This window comes from Bufo bufo, chromosome 7 (genome assembly GCF_905171765.1).
Source record: "Bufo bufo chromosome 7, aBufBuf1.1, whole genome shotgun sequence".
NCBI classification, from domain to species: domain Eukaryota; kingdom Metazoa; phylum Chordata; class Amphibia; order Anura; family Bufonidae; genus Bufo; species Bufo bufo.
This window is the reverse complement of record NC_053395.1, coordinates 127,833,622-127,853,910: the sequence shown is the minus strand read 5'-3', so window position 1 is coordinate 127,853,910 and position 20,289 is coordinate 127,833,622. Positions and strand designations below refer to the sequence as shown.

The following is a 20,289-nucleotide window of genomic DNA, read 5'->3' as shown; positions in this document are numbered from 1 at the left end:
CAAGGTCATCTAATTCTATCTCCTTCTTATGAAATAGAAGGAAAAAAGAGAATCCTTGACCGTGGGAAATGCACATATAAGTATTTGGTATCACTGTAATTGTGCTGACACAGAGAATATTGTTATGTTATTTATGCCAGAAAACAAACTCAAAAACAACATTTAGAACGTAAAAACTTATTGACAGTATTGCTATTTTTTTCCCATCCCCTAAAAGCAGCAGTTTTCATCTGGCTGGTTCGCAGTATATTTGTCAGGTTGTGGCCAGATCTCCGCCCCTCCCATGCAATCCAGCAGCGGTGGCTATGCTTGCACAATATAGGAAAAAGCACCAGTCTCTCTGGTGGTCATATATTCGCTGTAGCGGTGGCCATAACCCCCTGGAAACAAGCAGTACCGTATTTTTCGCCTCATAAGACGCATTTTTCCCCCCCAAAGCGGGGTAAAAATGCCCCTGCGTCTTATGGGGCAAATACTAATGAACGCTTCCCTTATGGAAGCTCTCATTAGCACCGGAGGACCGGGAAGCGGTGAAGGCTTTGTACTCACCGCTTCCTGGTCCTCGGCTGTTGGCTGTGAAGGCTGCGCACAGCATGAGGGCACTCTGTGATCTCGCGCTGCGCACGCCAGTTCACAGCACAGCCGACAGCAGGACGAAGCCAGAGCGCGGGCGGTGAGGAGCGGGGGCATCCAGGAGCAGGAGAGGTAAGTGATTTTTATTTTTTTATCATCTGAGGCAATATGGGTCTGATAAAGAGGCAAGCGTGCTTATAAAGAGGCAATGTGGCTGATAATGAAGCAATGGGGCTGATAAAGAGTCAATGGGGGCTTATAAAGAGGCAATGGGGGCTGATAAAGAGGCAATGGGGGCTGATACAGAGGCAATGGGGGCTTATAAAGAGGCAATGGGGCTTATAAAGAGGAAATGGGGACTGATAAAGAGGCAATGGGGCTTATAAAGAGGAAATGGGGACTGATAAAGAGGCAATGAGGCTCATAAAGAGGCTGTGGGGGCTGATAAATAGAGGCAATGGGGGCTGATATGAGACTAGGGCTATCCAAAAGAGACATGGGGCTAATATTAAGACTGGGGGCTGATAAAATGAGGCATGGGGGGGCTGATTTGAGACTGGGGCTCATATCTGAGGTCTGATTAGGGGTCATTCACTTTTGGGTGTGAGCTGAGGTCTGATTGTGAGTCTGACATGAGGTCTAATGAAAAACATTTTTTTCTTATAGTCCTCCTCTAAAAACTAGGGGCATCTTATGGGCCGGTGCGTCTTATAGGGCGAAAAATACGGTATATAATGTGATGGAAAAATGAATCCAGCCAGCAAAGGAGGCAATATGGACAATCACAATACACTAGTAAGTGCCTTGTATTAACTCCCTCTACATGATAAATGCCATTTGCTGAAGCAAGACAAACGTTTTAAGGGCCAAAAGGGGTTAAGGATATGGCCACACAATTCCACTGTGGTTTTGCCACTTTTCCGCAGCATAAATCCTACTATGTACTTGAGGCGTATTTTTCAACAGATATCACCCTGTGGAAATCCTTAGCACAAATAACATGCTGCAGATTTAAAATCTGCTCCGCAGATGAATTTATGAAGCACATTTTTGTTTTGCAGTGTGTGGATCAATTTTCTTAAAATCCACTTTGCTAGTACTGTAAAATGCTGTGGATTTCCCACAAGCAATTGCACTGCAGAAAACCCGCTGCATTTTCACCATGTACGGCAGTACCTTTTGGGCTCACGCACATGAGCGTACTGGCTCAGTGCCGTATTCCGAACCGTAAACGGCAGGTCAGCAAAATACGGGCAATGCAGACCCATTGACTTGAAAGGGTCCGTGATCCGCAAAATATGACTTCACCTATCTTTTGTGGAGCAGAAGGCACAGATCGGAAGCACTATGAAGTGCTTCTGAGGGCTTTCTGGTCCATGCCTCCGCACCGCAAAAAGAAAAAACATGTTCTATGTTCAAGTCAATGGGTCCGCATCCGCAAACGGAGTGCACACAGCCAGTGCCCGTGCTTTGGGCACTGAGCTATTACGCTTGTGTGCATGAGTCCTTAGATTGCAGCTTTACAAAAGGTGAAATTTGCTTTCGTCATGAGGGGCCAAAACACCCCAGGTCATGAGAAGGTACAGAAAAAAATACTTTAAAAGGAGTAATTATCAAATGCATCTGGCTAAAGTGATGCAGTGAGGGAACTATCATCAATCTTCTAGAGAGAAATGGACAATCCCTGCATTTGGTTTTCATTCAGCTGGAGACATAACACCTTTTAAACAGTAACCTCAATACATTATCCAAAAGGAGCCCTTGTTTTGGGCGCTTGTCTGATGAGCCTAATAAGCTGTCGTACATACAGTTTACTTGCTAAAACGCCAGTGATTTAAAATGTTTACATCACATTTCCCCAATATACCTATCTAAGAAGATATTGTAAATACACCTTCCATTATATAGATTCCAGGGTCTTTCACAAAGGGATTCCAGCCATCTGGAATGTTTCACAAGTGACGACTACTAAAGACTGTAAGGCTTTTATTTTATTTTTGCCATTCAATCAATCACAGGTCAGTGACATACCTAAAATAGCTATTACTTAGTGTAGATAACTGCTGCATTCATGGCACAGTGCTTTACACTATTTCCATTGGAAGCGTATAACAGCCAGTATGACCAGAGCTATCATACTTGGGGGGCTTTCCGCTGTACAGACAGTCCAAATCTACCTCCATAACTGGAAACATGGAACACAAACGCCTGTAAGGAAGCATTCACATACCCACATGAAATGTCAGATCCCAGGGTCCTAAATCACTACACACATAGCACTAAAACTTTTGGAGAATGAGATCCTGACCAATCTTGATTCTTTTTTTTGGACCCAGCATTTGTTAGATCAGGGATGCTCAACTTGCGTTCCTCCATCTCTTGCAAAACTGCAACTCCCAGCATGCCATAATAGCTGTAGGCTGTCCAGGAATGCTGGAAGTTGTAGTTTTGCAACAACTGGAGGGCCACAGGTTGGGTATCCCTGTTTTTTATAGTTTAGGATCAGTCTGCTTTCAAGGGAACCTGTCACCATAAAAATACAGTGTAACCTGCCAGCAGCATGTTATAGAGCGGGAGAAGCTGAGCAGACTGATATCTAGTTTTATGGGAAAAGATTCAGCATAATGTGTATTTTATACATTTAAATCCCTGCACATTTTGGGCTTTGAAGTCCATGAGGCGGTCCTATCAGTGACTGACAGCCTTCCCTCTAGGGCTGTGGATACCCAGATAGCGGTCATCACTGATAGGACCGCCTCCTGGACTTTACAGCCCAGAATGAGCAGGAGTTTGCTGAAGCTTGCTCTATAACATACCGCTGGAAGACTACACTGCATTCTCCAGGTGACGGTTTTCATTTAGATTGTAACTGTCCTTGCATGTATCCAGAGCTACAGACTTTTCTTTTTAATAAATGATATATCTGTGGCACCACAGAATTCATCTAATAAGGATGAATGCAGGAAAATAACAATAGTAAATGTAGTCCAATCCCATTAATCATTCTGCCTTTTAGTTCCCCGACAGCAATGCTAACAGAAGGTTCCAGTCTGTTTATAAGACTGTCATAGGACTTCCATTGGTCCTGCTTCCTGAGTCATTCACACAGGTGGAAGACAAGTGGGGACTGCAAAAAAAAAAGGACTAGCTACCATCATTTATATTGTATGGGCGTCAAAACTAAATATAGCTTAGAACATTGTCTCCTGTGAGGTAAGTATAATATAGCCTGAGAAAAAATATTCCGAAACTGAGGTTAAAATACACAATAGACCGGACTGATGTTTTAGCTTAACCACCTCAGCCCCCCTAGCTTAAACACCCTTAATGACCAGGCCACTTTTTACACTTCTGACCTACACTACTTTCATCATTTATTGCTCGGTCATGCAACTTACCGCCCAAATGAATTTTACCTCCTTTTCTTATCACTAATAGAGCTTTCATTTGGTGGTATTTCATTGCTGCTGACATTTTAAATTTTTTTGTTATTAATCGAAATTTAACGATTTTTTTGCAAAAAAATTTCATTTTTCACTTTCAGTTGTAAAATTTTGCAAAAAAAACGACATCCATATATAAATTTTTCTCTAAATTTATTGTTCTACATGTCTTTGATAAAAAAAAATGTTTGGGTAAAAAAAAAAATGGTTTGGGAAAAAGTTATAGCGTTTACAAACTATGGTACAAAAATGTGAATTTCCGCTTTTTGAAGCAGCTCTGACTTTCTGAGCACCTGTCATGTTTCCTGAGGTTCTACAATGCCCAGACAGTAGAAAAACCCCACAAATGACCCCATTTCGGAAAGTAGACACCCTAAGGTATTCGCTGATGGGCATAGTGAGTTCATAGAACTTTTTATTTTTTGTCACAAGTTAGCGGAAAATGATGATTTTTTTTTTCTTACAAAGTCTCATATTCCACTAACTTGTGACAAAAAATAAAAACTTCCATGAACTCACTATGCCCATCACGAAATACCTTGGGGTGTCTTCTTTCCAAAATGGGGTCACTTGTGGGGTAGTTATACTGCCCTGGCATATGCGTGCAAAGTAGTTTGAAATCAAAATCTGTAAAAAATGGCCGGTGAAATCCGAAAGGTGCTCTTTGGAATGTGGGCCCCTTTGCCCACCTAGGCTGCAAAAAAGTGTCACACATCTGGTATTGCCGTACTCAGGAGAAGTTGGGCAATGTGTTTTGGGGTGTCATTTTACATATACCCATGCTGGGTGAGAGAAATATCTCGGTCAAATGCCAACTTTGTATAAAAAAAATGGAAAAAGTTGTCTTTTGCCAAGATATTTCTCTCGCCCAGCACGGGTATATGTAAAAAGACACCCCAAAACACATTGCCCAACTTCTCCTGAGTACGGTGATACCAGATTTGTGACACTTTTTTGCAGCCTAGGTGGGCAAAGGGGCCCACATTCCAAAGAGCACCTTTCGGATTTCACCGGCCATTTTTTACAGATTTTGATTTCAAACCACTTCTCACGCATTCGGGCCCCTAAAATGCCAGGGCAGTATAACTACCCCACAAGTGACCCTATTTTGGAAAGAAGACACCCCAAGGTATTTCGTGATGGGCATAGTGAGTTCATGGAAGTTTTTATTTTTTGTCACAAGTTAATGGAATATGAGATTTTGTAAGAAAAAAATAAAATAAAAAAAATCATCATTTTCTGCTAACTTGTGACAAAAAATAAAAAATTCTAGGAACTCGCCATGCCCCTCACGGAATACCTTGGGGTGTCTTCTTTCCAAAATGGGGTCACTTGTGGGGTAGTTATACTGCCCTGGCATTCTAGGTGCCCTAATGTGTGGTAAGTAGGTAAATGACGTGTGAAATCCTAAAGGTGCTCTTTGGAATGAGGGGCCCCTTTGCCCACCTAGGCTGCAAAAAAGTGTCACACATGTGGTATTGCCGTATTCAGGAGAAGTTGGGCAATGTGTTTTGGGGTGTCTTTTTACATATACTCATGCTGGGAGAGAGAAATATCTCGGCAAAAGACAACTTTTCCCATTTTTTATACAAAGTTGGCATTTGACCAAGATATTTATCTCACCCAGCATGGGTATATGTGAGACTTTTCTCACAAAGTCTCCCTTTCCGCTAACTTGGGACAAAAATTTAAATCTTTCATGGACTCAATATGCCCCTCACGGAATACCTTGGGGTGTCTTCTTTCCGAAATGAGGTCACATGTGGGGTATTTATACTGCCCTGGCATTCTAGGGGCCCTAAAGCGTGAGAAGAAGTCTGGAATATAAATGTCAAAAAAATTTTACGCATTTGGATTCCGTGAGGGGTATGGTGAGTTCATGTGAGATTTTATTTTTTGACACAAGTTAGTGGAATATGAGACTTTGTAAGAAAAAAATATATATTTCCGCTAACTTGGGCCAAAAAAATGTCTGAATGGAGCCTTACAGGGGGGTGATCAATGACAGGGGGGTGATCAGAGAGTCTATATGGGGTGATCACCCCCCTGTCATTGATCACCCCCCTGTAAGGCTGCATTCAGATGTCCGTATGTGTTTTGTGGATCCGATCCATGTATCTGTGGATCCGTAAAAAACATACGGACATCTGAATGCAGCCTTACAGGGGGGTGAGCAATGACAGGGGGGTGATCAGGGAGTCTATATGGGGTGATCACCCCCCTGTCATTGATCACCCCCCTGTAAGGCTGCATTCAGATGTCCGTATGTGTTTTGCGGATCCGATCCATGTATCCGTGGATCCGTAAAAAACATACGGACATCTGAATGCAGCCTTACAGGGGGGTGAGCAATGACAAGGGGGTGATCAGGGAGTCTATATGGGGTGATCACCCCCCTGTCATTGATCACCCCCCTGTAAGGCTGCATTCAGATGTCCGTATGTGTTTTGCGGATCCGATCCATGTATCAGTGGATCCGTAAAAATCATACGGACGTCTGAATGCAGCCTTACAGGGGGGTGAGCAATGACAGGGAGGTGATCAATGATAGGGGGGTGATCAGGGAGTCTATATGGGGTGATCACCCCCCTGTCATTGATCACCCCCCTGTAAGGCTGCATTCAGATGTCCGTATGTGTTTTGCGTATCCGATCCATGTATCAGTGGATCCGTAAAAATCATACGGACGGCTGAATGGAGCCTTACAGGGGGGTGATCAATGACAGGGGGGTGATCAGGAAGTCTAAATGGGGTGATCACCCCCGTCATTGATCACCCCCCTGTAAGGCTCCATTCAGATGTCCGTATGTGTTTTGCGGATCCGATCCATGTATCAGTGGATCCGTAAAAATCATACGGACGTCTGAATGGAGTCTTACAGGGGGGTGATCAATGACAGGGGGGTGATCAGGGAGTCTATATGGGGTGATCAGGGGTGATCAGGGGATAAAGGGATAATAAGGGGTTAATAAGTGACAGGGGGGGGGGGGTAGTGTGGTGCTTGGTGCTACATATTACTGAGCTACCTGTGTCCTCTGAGGACCAGGTAGCAGGTATATTAGACGCTGTTATCAAAACAGCGTCTAATATACCTGTTAGGGGTTAAAAAAATTGCATCTCCAGCCTGCCAGCGAACGATCGCCGCTGGCAGGCTGGAGATCCACTCGCTTATCTTCCGATCCTGTGAACGCGCGCGCCTGTGTGCGCGCGTTCAGAGGAAATCTCGCGTCTCGCGAGAGGACGCTTATATGCGTCCAGGAGAAATCAATCAACCACCTCCAGGACGCGTCGCTGCGTTCGGCGGTCCGGAAGTGGTTAAAGGGGTTGTTCACCCTTAGGGGCCTCTCAGGCAGACCCCCCTGCATGGTCGGACCTGAGGAGCGAACCATGCCTACCTCATCCCCTGCAGTGACTTTTTATTTATTTATTTTTTGCTGCAGAAAGACAGATAAAAGTGATTTTTGGCTTTTTTCTGTTTATTTGTAATGCTGTTTATGTGTCACCATCAGTGATGGCCAGTTCGCAAGCGAACACATGTGGGCTGCCATCTTGACTCACAAGTACGGCGATGCACAGGTAAGCCCTTACCTGTGCCTGTGCCGGGAGCCGATCTGAAACAAATGCGGTCACCGGGAGCAGGCAGTTCCGAGAACAGCCCGATGAAGGCCCCCGGCGGCTGTTCTCGGAACTGCCTGCTCCCGGTAACCGCATTTGATTTCAGACCGGCTCGCGGCACAGGTAAGGGCTTACCTGTGCATCGCCGTACTTGTGAGAAAAGATGGCAGCCCCCATGTGTTCGCTGGCGAACACTGTGAACTGGCCATCACTGGTAACCATAAATTAACTAATCACTGAATTTTTTAAGGTTATCACGGTTGTGTGGATACTAGGGCTGCACGATAAATCGAAAAAATAATCGAATCGCGATAATCGGCAAATGCGATATGGCGATTTGGCCGACCCAAAAATGCTGCGATTATATATGAAGGGGCCCCGCGCACATAACTTGCTTTGTGTGTAAAGTATTTTACTAGTGTGTGAAACAAGCTCTCTCCTATTGATAACAGGTCCAGCCTCTGTACTCACTTTCACGATGAATGCACTGCAGCGAACGGCAGCGAGCAGGCCGGCCGGCGTGTGACCGACGTCACTTAGTAACGCTCCTGCTTCCTGAAGTGGGAGGAGCGTTACTAAGTGACGTCAGTCACGCGCCGGCCGGCCAGCTCGCTACCGCTCGCTGTAGTGCATTCATAGTGACAGTGAGTACAGAGGCTGGCCATGTTATCAATAGGAGAGAGCTTGTTTTACACACTAGTAAAATACTTTACACACAAAGCCAGTTATGTGTGCAGTTTAGGACACATGAGGGGACACATAGGGCCATGAGGGGGACCAGCATAAGATGCTATATGTCTTATGCTGCCCCCCCTCATGGCCCTATGTGTCATAGCACACATCCCCTAGAACAGCATCCTCCACAGATCCCCCACATAAGTGTCCTCCACAGATCCCCCATAACAGCGTCCTCCACAGATCCCCCATAACAGCGTCCTCCACAGATCCCCCACAACACAGCGTCCTCCACAGATCCCCCACAACACAGCGTCATCCACAGATCCCCCACAACACAGCGTCATCCACAGATCCCCCACAACACACGTCATCCACAGATCCCCCACAACACAGCGTCATCCACAGATCCCCCACAACACAGCGTCATCCACAGATCCCCCACAACACAGCGTCATCCACAGATCCCCCACAACACAGCGTCATCCACAGATCCCCTACAACACAGCGTCATCCACAGATCCCCCACAACACAGCGTCATCCACAGATCCCCCACAACACAGCGTCATCCACAGATCCCCCACAACACAGCGTCATCCACAGATCCCCCACAACACAGCGTCATCCACAGATCCCCCACAACACAGCGTCATCCACAGATCCCCCACAACACAGCGTCATCCACAGATCCCCCACAACACAGCGTCATCCACAGATCCCCCACAACACAGCGTCATCCACAGATCCCCCACAACACAGCGTCATCCACAGATCCCCCACAACACAGCGTCCTCCACAGATCCCCCACAACACAGCGTCATCCACAGATCCCCCACAACACAGCGCCATCCACAGATCCCCCACAACACAGTGCCATCCACAGATCCCCTATAACAGTGCATCATCTACAGATCCCCCATAACTATGTCATACCCAGCCGCGTCAGCGGCTCATATGGGAAAATCCAAGCAAATAGACCTCTAGCACAATTCCCTTAAAATATCGCATCGCATATCGTTATCGCAATTTTTAGGGCCCTAATCGCAATCGCACAAAAATCCCATATCGTTCAGCCCTAGTGGATACCTAATATGTGTCGTTTTTTTTTTATTTATATTTAATGTGCACAATATGATTTATTTGACACTAAATATCATAATGTTTTTTTTTCAGGAGTTTTAGTGCATTTTTATCATACTGTTCATAGCATTTTATTTATTTTAAAATCCCATTATGAGATTATTATTTTATAGCTTTATTTCAAATGTATTAGCATACTCCTGCATGCTAATACATTATGATCTGTATCAAGGGGTGGACTGGAAACTTAAAGTGCCCCTGGAAAAAAAAAAAAAAAGTTGCTCCATTTTGTAGGTAGGTCCAAATGAACAGAAGGCGGGGCAACACAAGTAGGTGGGGTCAACAATACCATGGTACAAAATACTATCCCAGCAGAACCAAATAACACAGTGTATCACAATATACTGCCCCAAAAGCTGTCCCTCTGTGGTGGCCATCAATAGCTACCATCTGCTGTCCTCCTCCTCCAGTTGTATATGGAGCAGGGAACCTAGGAGGTGAGGGGCAGCCACAGCAGATGAATTCAGGAGGGAATGTATGGTCGCTGGCTGGATGCATGAGTACCTGATTCTCACAGCGTTAATTACTGTTGAGAGCTCATTATGTACCTGGTCAACGATAGAGAGGTCTTGGGTTTCCCCCTGAGTTATCGGCCCACTGAGAAATTTTCCCTGTAGGGTCTATGGCCAATCCGACCCTGTCTGTGTCACTATGAAACAGGCTGATCCCTCAACATTAGTGTGCCCTAACAGCAGCCCTGGGGTCCTTTGTCAGAGGTGAGTGCAGATGGCTCCTCCAGTCTCCGATTGGGTCACTGGGAAACTCAGTGACCTGATCCTAGTGGGGAGTCCCCTCTGACCACGCCATAGTATGGACCATAGCAATCAAAGGGTTAACAGACGGGATCGGCGCTTCCTCAGACTCTGGCTGTGAAGCAGGTGCCTGCAATTAGAACCTCAGATGCTAGTAACAAGCGGTTCTTAGCGCAGGAGCACTGCATACTAAAGCTCTGCAGCAACTGCCATCCGTGGGTGGTCCTTAAGGGGTTAACAGGTGAGTAATGTTTATTTCAGCAGTTTTACACATATTTTGCAGCCAGATGTTTTTGTGTATGTATATTGCCATGCGCAGCATGTGTCCAATGTATGATCAGCGTGTGCGGCACATTTCCTGACTATCGGTGGCATGTGTGCAGCCTGCGTTTTGTGTGTTAGACGTATATGAGGCATGTGTTCTATGAGTGGCATATGTGCATCACTGTGCAAATAAGGTGTGTGCCCTGTGTGCAATTGGCATATGTGCACCATATGTCGTATGTGAGAGTGGCGTGTGTCATATGTGCAGTACAGAAGGCATGGGGGCTCTGGCAGGGGCTCTTGGCTGTCAGTGTCTACCCTTGTCAAAGGCTTGTAACTTTGGGAAAAATGGCTGCAATCAGTATGAGAACTATTCAATGTGGACTTTATTAAGCTCATGCTAACAAAAGCAGATATGGAGATGCTGGGACCAAGACAGAGAGAACTGGCAAGCAGATGGAAAGGCCTGCTTACACATAAAACCGATGGTATGGAAGAAATGTATGATGATCATACACAGGGCACCATCTTCTAGGATACTACGTATTGTAAATTTAAATGTCAGGTGAGAGGCATTTACAGATTGCGCAAACATATTTTATGTAGGCACATTCAATTCCGATCAATGATCATTTTATCCTTTAGACTAGAATAATATCGTAAGAATCTCTTGGAAACAAATTGTGACAATTACTGCTGTGTGTGTGAATGCGGTTTATAGAAATACATACCGATTTATCCCCGTCTGCTCAGAAGCTACTGTCAGTCACATTAGCAACGCCGGGGGCCTTGGCTACTCATCAATGTGCTCACATTGACCATAGCCGTTTCTCTGCCCCATCTAATCTTCAGGGTATGGATGAACAGCTGTTGGCCAGGGAAAGCTGTGATTCAGGAGACCACTGAACTCCAGAGAACCTACTGCATGTAGAACAGCTGTTGGTCTTCTATAGAAATAAATAGCCTTCGGGATGGCAATGTTCCCTAGCTGCTGGTTGTGCAACTCTACAGCTGTATATAGTCTTGTGCCTAGGTTTTAACATAGATGACAACTTCTTACAGGCTTTAGGGAATATCGAGGAAACGACAGCTAACGTTAATATCAGGATGACCACTTTCCATTTTGAAGCGTTTAACCAGTACACGAGACAAAACAGGAATACTAAAATTACTTCGGCATTCTAGAGCTGGGTTCCAGTTCCTATCTTTCTTTACATAGCAGCCAAGACCAAAAATGCCAACATCATATATGAATACCTGCTAATGATGCTTACTCCATAAGGCTTGATTCACACTTGCATTCATGTTGATTTTTGTGGTGCTTTTTTCCCCCCTTTTTTTTTTTGAGATAAAATGCAGTGGGCAGATAATCGATGGCAGTCATTACAGAATATGAAATTCTCTGCACACAATGGAGAAGATGTATCAAAACTGGTGCAAAGTAAAAGTGGGACAGTAGGGGGAACATAGATTTCATTTTGTAAAGGCCTCAAAAATAACAGCTTCAATCAGATTTGTTGCTACAGGCTACTTAGCGCTTTTGCATTCATCAGTTTTCATAAATATCCCTCAGTTTTTAGGGACATGATTATTTTACATTATCACTTAATCATTATGGGGGACATTTATTAAGACTGGCTTTTTCCACTCCGGTCTTAAGTCCTTCTGCGCTGCAGGAGGAAGCGCCACAGTCATGGAGAGGAGCAAGTCTTTACATACTGTAAGCTTGGCGCTTCCATCAGCAGGCCATGCCACAGACGTATGCCTAACATTTATTAAATAGAAATGATATGTTTATTGGTCACATGACTGTAGATCTGGGTGACTTTTGGTTGGATAATCATTAATGTTTGCAGACTGATTTTGGATTAATCAATGGGCTGTAGAATACTTTGATTTAACACCACAATGTATGCTTGACAAAGGGTTGAAACATTGTAATATGAAAATATCACCCCATTATGTTTGCCTTTCTTTACAGCTGCCTGCATGCCCCTATTACTATTTGTGCGATAGAGCTTTAATTACTTATTTGCAAGTAGCACTATTATGTTTCTCACTGACTCTTCATTATCCATCCACAAACAGGAAAGGAGAGGAAAGATCCAGGTATCAGTGGAGATCAGAGGCATGCGATGTGTGATGTCCTATACTGCAGGGAAAGGAAGAAGGAGATAACCAGGTATCCAGAGTAAGGAACATCATACAAGCAGGAGACAAACAACAGGAGATGGTCGTGGATGAACCTCACTTCACGTGAACCATCACCACTATATATTTCCGTTGTTCTGCTCCGTTATAGGAGCATAACAATAAGAGAAAAGAGAAAATAACAGAAGTGCTGGATTCGGCACATAACTGAGACAAACAGAGCTGAAGAGACTCCATTGACTACATCGGATTTCTTTCATCGTCCTGTTTTAATACCAGACTAAAAAGTGCTGCGTGCAAAACTTTTTTTTTTAACAATCTGTGATGGGGCCCTAAACACAACCTCCAATGCGGATGGGAACAAGCCCTGAGACCGGAAAACCCCCATAAAATATTCTGCTATTTGGGATCAAATGTTGGCAGGAATGGATCTAGAACTGTCCTTCATGTAAAGAGTGAAAGTTGTGATATTTTGTCTATTAGTGATTGCTTTTGCTTACATGATCGCAAGTGTCTCCTCTTAATTTACTCTAAATTTTCAATAACTTTAATAGAGAGTGCAATTAGACAAAACACAGACCTACAAAATATAGTAAGATATACATTTTGTAATATAAAAAATATAGACACATTTTCAGTAGATGTCTGGAAATAAACATAACTAATTGTATGCTGCTATTGAAGTGTAATGCTGCTTTTATAAGATGTCTACTATGTGACAGAGACATATGTTCTGCCACTGCATAGTAATAAAAGATGTCAGTGTGATGTGTGACTGTCAATTACATTCAGTAATTCGGATTCCAGTTGGCAGAAAAAGATGCCAGCATAGATCATGGATTTCCTGGCAGAGGACCTCATGTGATCTTTCTCTGCCTATGAGCAGAAAGGGACACTGTGCTGCGCATACAGAATATGTCTTTGACCTCCCATAAGGGGGCTAATCAGTAGGAATGGATTCACATGAAAAGAAGAAATCTTTTTATTTTACTGATGACAGTCATGGCACTCACCTCCTACGCAGATCCTCTGCAACTACCGCACGACAGCTGAAAAGATAGGCTCGAAGTGACTTTAGCTGCTGCCTCAGACGTACAACTTGTGCTAATGCATCCACATGCCGGTAGAGTAATGGGTTCTCCTGCTGCACGTCAATCAATGGCTCTTCATACACATACTCCAAGAACTCTTTTGCCTGTTTGGATACCTGAAAAAGAGGGCACTTTGTCTGCACAATTTTTCTTGAAACCTGATATGTGTCTTTGTTAGGTCTGGGCTGCACTGCAACTTTTTGTAGGGCGATTTTAACTATTGAACGACAGCTGCAGTCCACAAGATTGCATTCATTTGCACAACAGCTGTCCTTCAATAGTTAAAATCAATCAGTCAAGCTACAAAAAGTCGCAGTGTAGCCTAAGCCTTACTTCTGTACACATTAGAGGAAGGCCACATTGAAGAGTCATGTGGCATCTGTGACACGACAGCGCTGTGGCAGAGTAGCGCACAGCCATATGTGCCATAGCTGGCTCTTAATAAGCTAACAAGAACTCCCTGTTTAGCCGGTCTGCATGGTTAATGGCCACACAGCACCTTGAATACCGCCCGGCCATTAGCAATACAGACGGCTAAACAATGCGGTCTTCATTAGTCTACAAGAGCCAGCTGAGGACCGTATGGCTGCGTGGTGCTCGGCTACAGCGCTGCTACAAATACATGCTGCTATTCACATCTCTACAACCCGGACATCCACAACTCCACTTGCCTCCTTGATCCAGACTCATTTTTCTGAAGACAACATCTTGTAATGAGTATTTCTGGCAATCACATATTTTCTGTTTGTCCGGATTTATTGTGACTTTACACACCAATAAAAATCTCTGCGTAAAATAAACTGACAGGTCCCTGGTACTAACTTTATGATAGTGTGAACATTCACCTACCACGGACACCACACCTCTTAACGGAGTGCAGAAGTCAGCGCTATATTTGGATAGAAGTGCTGTAGTAAAATAAAAGCTGTGCTGTGATTGGTTGCTACAGGCAACAAACTGTCTTTTAGCCAGCACATGCAGGGGGATGAGAGGCAGAGTGAGAAGCCTCAGCAGTTACAGTTATATTAGTGTATAAAATGCATGCTGCATTATTGGTTGCTATGGACAACAGCTTGTCTTTTAGACAGCACATGTACAACAAGCTGGGAGAGGCAGATTGAGAACTGCTGTCGTAAAATGAAAGCTGTGCAGTTTGTCTTTTAGACAGTACATGCAGGGAGATGAGAGGCAGATCAAAATTCAAGGGGAATGTAAGATCCAACAGACTCTATGCAAAGGTTCACTCCCAAAACAGGTGCAAAGATGTTTTCTCCTTGAATGGCCATCTGGGGCATTGGCAGGTTTTACAAAGTTTGTAGGCAGGACCAAAGGGCAGCCATAAACATTCAATTGGCTGAATGATCAGCGATCTCTCCAGACTCCTTCCTAGATCCTCCGGACACATTCCGTTTAGGGCTCATGCACATGTTCCATTTTTTTTTGCGGACCTTATGCAGAACCATTCACTTCAATTGGTCCGCAAAAATGACTGAATGTACTCCGTGTGCATTCCGTTTCCATATTTCCATTCTGCAAAAAAGTAGCGCATGTCCTACTATTGTCTGCAAATTATGGTCCGAGGCCCCATTCAAATCCATGGGTCCGCAAAAAATACGGAACACACACGGAACACATCCGTATGTCATCCGTATTTTGCAGATCCATACTGTAGAAATGCTATGCCCAGCCCATATTGCTCATGTGTTTGGTGATTAATAATTTGCTGTTTCAGTTTCCGATCTGCAAAAAACGGATCGCATACGGAAACCATACGGATATGTTTTGTGGAATAACGGAACGGAAGAGGACTTAATTCAGAGGGAAAAAAACCTCAGATATGGAACAACGGATCCGTAAAAAACGGACCGCAAAACATCGGTCGTGTGCATGAGCCCTTATCCAAACTTGTATCTGTATTTAATAGGTGGAGAGGAGAACACCATTGCTAGGGACCTCTGGCAGAGGCTTATTTCTTGGGAGAATAAAAGGATCTTGCGAAAATAGTAATTTCGCCCTATTCTACAAGTTGGGAGCTCCCCATGCACATTAAACTGTAAGCCTAACATGCCATTCTCCACGAGTTCAGCCAACAATACACTAAAATGTATGGGGGACTCTAATTGGGCCAAATACAACAGTGAGTATTTCTAGGTAAGAAATAGCATTAGAAAATATTTATATAGATAGATGTATATCCATGCAATGTCGGCCATATCTGCTAATTATTATATGTGACCTTATAATCTTTACAAGCAAGCAGGAATGAAAGAGGCAATGTCACGCTAACATTGTGTGATAGTGCAGCGTCCTTGTCACAATATAACAAGAAACAATGCAGTAAGACACTAAGGCCCCTTTCACACGAGCGAGTATTCCGCGCGGATGCGATGCGCGAGTTGAACGCATTGCACCCGCACTGAATACCGACACATTCATTTCTATGGGGCTGTTCACATGAGCGGTGATTTTCACGCATCACTTATGCGTTGCGTGAAAATCGCAGCATGTTCTATATTCTGCGTTTTTCACGCAACGCAGGCCCCATAGAAGTGAATGGGGTTGCGTGAAAATCGCAAGCATCCGCAAGCAAGTGCGGATGTGGTGCGATTTTCACGCACGGTTGCTAGGAGACTATCGGGATAGAGACCCCATCATTATTATTTGCCCTTATAACATGGTTATAAGGGAAAATAATAGCATTCTGAATACAGAATGCAAAGTAAAATAGCACTGGAGGGGTTAAAAAAAATAAAATAAATTTAACTCACCTTAATCCACTTGCTCGCGTAGCCCGGCATCTCCTTGTGTCTCCTTTGTTGAAGGACCTGTGGTGAGAATTAATTATAGTTCAAGGACCTGTGATGACATCACTCCGGTCATCACATGGTACGTCACATGATCTTTTACCATGGTGAATCACCATGGTAAAAGATCATGTGACGTACCATGTGATGACCGGAGTGACGTCATCACAGGTCCTTGAACTATAATTAATGCTCACCACAGGTCCTTCAACAAAGGAGACACAAGGAGATGCCGGGCTACGCGAGCAAGTGGATTAAGGTGAGTTAAATAATTTTATTTATTTTTTTAACCCCTCCAGTGCTATTTTACTTTGCATTCTGTATTCAGAATGCTATTATTTTCCCTTATAACCATGTTATAAGGGAAAATAATACAATCCACAGAACACCGATCCCAAGCCCGAACTTCTGTGAAGAAGTTCGGGTTTGGGTACCAGACACGCACGATTTTTCTCACCCGAGTGCAAAACGCATTACAATGTTTTGCACTCGTGCGGAAAAATCGCGGGTGTTCCCGCAACGCACCCGCACATTTTTCCGCAACGCCTGTGTGAAAGAGGCCTAAGGAGGTTTAGTCATGTACCTTTTAAATCTTTGATCCAGAACACGATCAGCAACCTTGGACACTCCAGCTGCTTGGAAACTACAACTGCCAGCATGAACAAGTACTCAGCTGTTCCCATAGATGTGAAAGTCGTAGTTTCAGAGCAGCTGGAGTGCCAGGGGGGTGACTGATCCCTGACCTAGAAGATCGCCTACTGCCTACTATAGTTATGGCAAGTCATTTCAAAGAGGGTCAATATTAGGCGTACTTCAGGCACAGATAGCGACCTCACCCCGCTCACGCCAGGTCTAAAATTATGGGCATGATGTGGGTGGGGAAGGGGCTGGAAGGCCCATCTCATTCATTACCTTCTACGGCTGTTTTAGGCCTCATGCACACGGCCGTTGTGCGTCCGTTCCGTGCATTGGGGTCCCCAATGCACGGGGCAACATCCATGCAGCGGGCCGAACCCATTGAACTTGAATGGGTCCGTGGTCTGTCCGCACGGCAAAAAAATATGACATGTCATATTTATTTGCGGTGCGGAAAAACGGAAAGAAACACCAAGGAAGCACTCCGCAGTGCTTACGGTGTTCCGTTTCGTGACTCCGTTCCGCATATCCGGAATTGCGGACCCATTCAAGTGAATGGGTCCACATCCGTGATGCACATGGCCGGCGGCCGTGGATTGCCGACCCGCCGTTTGTGGGCCGCAATACGGCCATGGCCGCACAACGGCCGTGTGCATGAGGCCTTAGGCTTAGAAAATGGTCTGAATGTAAGACACCTAGGAAGCTGTCTTACATTCAGAACTGGCACTGGATGCGCCGAAGTTATGGAGAGGCCTCTTCATAAATTCAGCGGAACCACCACAGCTTTGGGCCTTTATTAAGACCGGCGTCTAAAACGCTGGTTTTAATAAATGCGCCTCAAAATCTCTTTTTCACAAGGAATGTAGCTGGTTTCTTTCACCATATTACTGGAATCCCGGGGAGCGTGCAGTGAGGTTTACAGATTATGCATACGCCGCATGCGCACACACAACACAATCAGTGATCACATTATAAAATGAATAAAGAATGTTAGCAAACAGTACACATAGCCAATGGCACCAATGGCATAAAAACAGTGCTGCCATACTGTACAAATTAAATAATGCTGCTATACAGTATATAAATAGCAAGCCTATATATCAACATCCAGAGCACCCTTGATGACAACGCTGAAAGAATGGACTTTTTAATAATGTTGTCATAGCCTGCTGAGTGCCACCAAATGGGTACAACCCTTGCATTGTGTCTTCCCTCTTATTCTACCTGAAAATGTATGAATAAAATGGCAACTGGGTAGTGTCATTCTCCTTGTCAATAGGAGTGTCTCTGTTCTATCAATGCTGACAGTGTTGTTCTACAGTATGTAGATTTATTAATTCATTTTCAGGAGGAATAGCAGAGGAATGGGACAACATACAGCGGTAAGATGCTCAAGAATTGTTTTTCATAGGGAATATATATTTTTTTTAAACAGACATTTCAGTAGCTGACTGATCCTCTTTAATGATAACATTCTGGATGATTACAAAAGGGTGATTCATTTACTTTTACTTGTATAAGGCTCCCACTAAGGTCACATATAATGTGAGCTCCCCCTACTGTTGGCTGCTGACAGACACTTTATATAAGCTTTTAGTGAAGGCTGTGAAATGTAATCCTATAAGGCCCCTTTCACATGAGCGAGTATTCCGTGATGAATCCGGACCCTTTCATTTCAATGGGCCTGTGTACATGACCGTTGTTTTTCACGCATCACTTGTGTGTTGCGTGAAAATCGCAGCATGTTCTATATTCTGCGTTTTTCACGCAACGCTGGCCCCATAGAAGTGAATGGGGCTGTGTGAAAATCGCATCCGCAAGCAAGTGCGGATGTAATGTGTTTTTCACAGATGGTTGCTAAGAGATGTTGATTGTAAACCTTCCTTTTTTTATCACACACGTGAAAAACACATCAATGCGCATTTCACCCGCGCAATTAAAGCTGAACAACTGTAGGCAATCGCAGGCAAAACTGAATGAATTTGCTTGCGAAATCACGCATTTTTAACTGAACGCATCCGGACCTAATCTGTATCGCTCGTCTGCAAGGGGTCTAACTCCTCTCTGTGTAAGTCCCTGCCAGAAATATTCATTCTAGATCAATGCTACACTGCTTCCGCAAATATGGTACAGATATCTTTTCATTTGGGCCAAGAAAAGTAAGACTACAGGTATTTAACATTTGTACAAACTCTGTAAACTATAGGGACTAAAGGGAGCGTGTCACTTTCCTGAAGCACCATTAAAGGGTTTGTGCAGTATCCTAAAAATGTCTATTGTGTAAACCTCGTCTAGTCTCCTACAGAGAATAATAGTGTACTTGTCCAGTTCTCCTAAGTCTTCCCTTCAGTCTCCATGCATCCACTGCTCCATTGATTACAACCTGAACTTCTAGGATGTGGGTGTAGATGAGCTGCAGCGACAACACTTCCCATAGTGCTGTGCACTGCAAGATCAGCCAGAAATGTAAACACATACTATACCCTTCCCTGGGCCGAAATACTACACCCTCCATCATCCCCTTGATGTTTCCTCCTACACAGCTTCAATATGACAACCAGTGGACTCTTCCTTCCCAGCTTGTGGATTGGGAGCGTCGACCAGACCATTCCAAGGTCACATGGGCCTGACATCATGACTATTTGGGGAGGATTTTGAGAGAGGGCATCATGGGAGGCCTGGTCATGATGTGAAAAGAAATCCAGTCTCCACAGAGGGCACAGTCAGGTGACCACTCTCACGATCTCCGGAGTGAGACAGAAAAAGTTGCAGGTCCTGGCAGGGGAAGCACAGGGAAAGGGAAAAATGTATACCGAGATAACCCCTTTCACTTCAGTACTACATGCGCAGCACTGCTGACACTGACCATGAATAATACTTAATATGTGTAAACTACCCCACACACCACTGCTGTAATACAATGGTAGGACTCATGAGCCGTATGCACATCATGGAGAGGCCCTTCTGTCCGCGAGCCCATAAGTCCTGTCAATGTATTACAGTGGCGGTTTGGGGGGGAGGTGTATACACATATAAAGTAGAGATCCAGAGTCAGTGTCAGCAGTACTAGTCATGTGCTTGAGGGAGACGACAGACTGTCCAACCCATTTGTGCTCGGATCGGCTCATGCTGAGAGGGTACCCT

At 44.5% G+C, this 20,289-nt stretch overlaps 1 protein-coding gene across 2 annotated transcripts in view; it reads right to left on the bottom strand.

Moving 5' to 3' along the window:
• Positions 1 to 20,289, bottom strand: part of PLEKHM3 (pleckstrin homology domain containing M3) — a 401,278-nt gene that overhangs the window by 124,729 nt on the left and 256,260 nt on the right. For both annotated transcript variants that reach the window (XR_005780515.1, XM_040440444.1), the window contains exon 5: positions 13,628 to 13,821. Coding sequence is in view for 1 of the 2 variants with exons in the window: in XM_040440444.1 (XP_040296378.1) it covers positions 13,628 to 13,821 (194 nt within the window). In the remaining variant the exon portion in view is untranslated. The remainder of the gene's footprint in view (positions 1 to 13,627; positions 13,822 to 20,289) is intronic.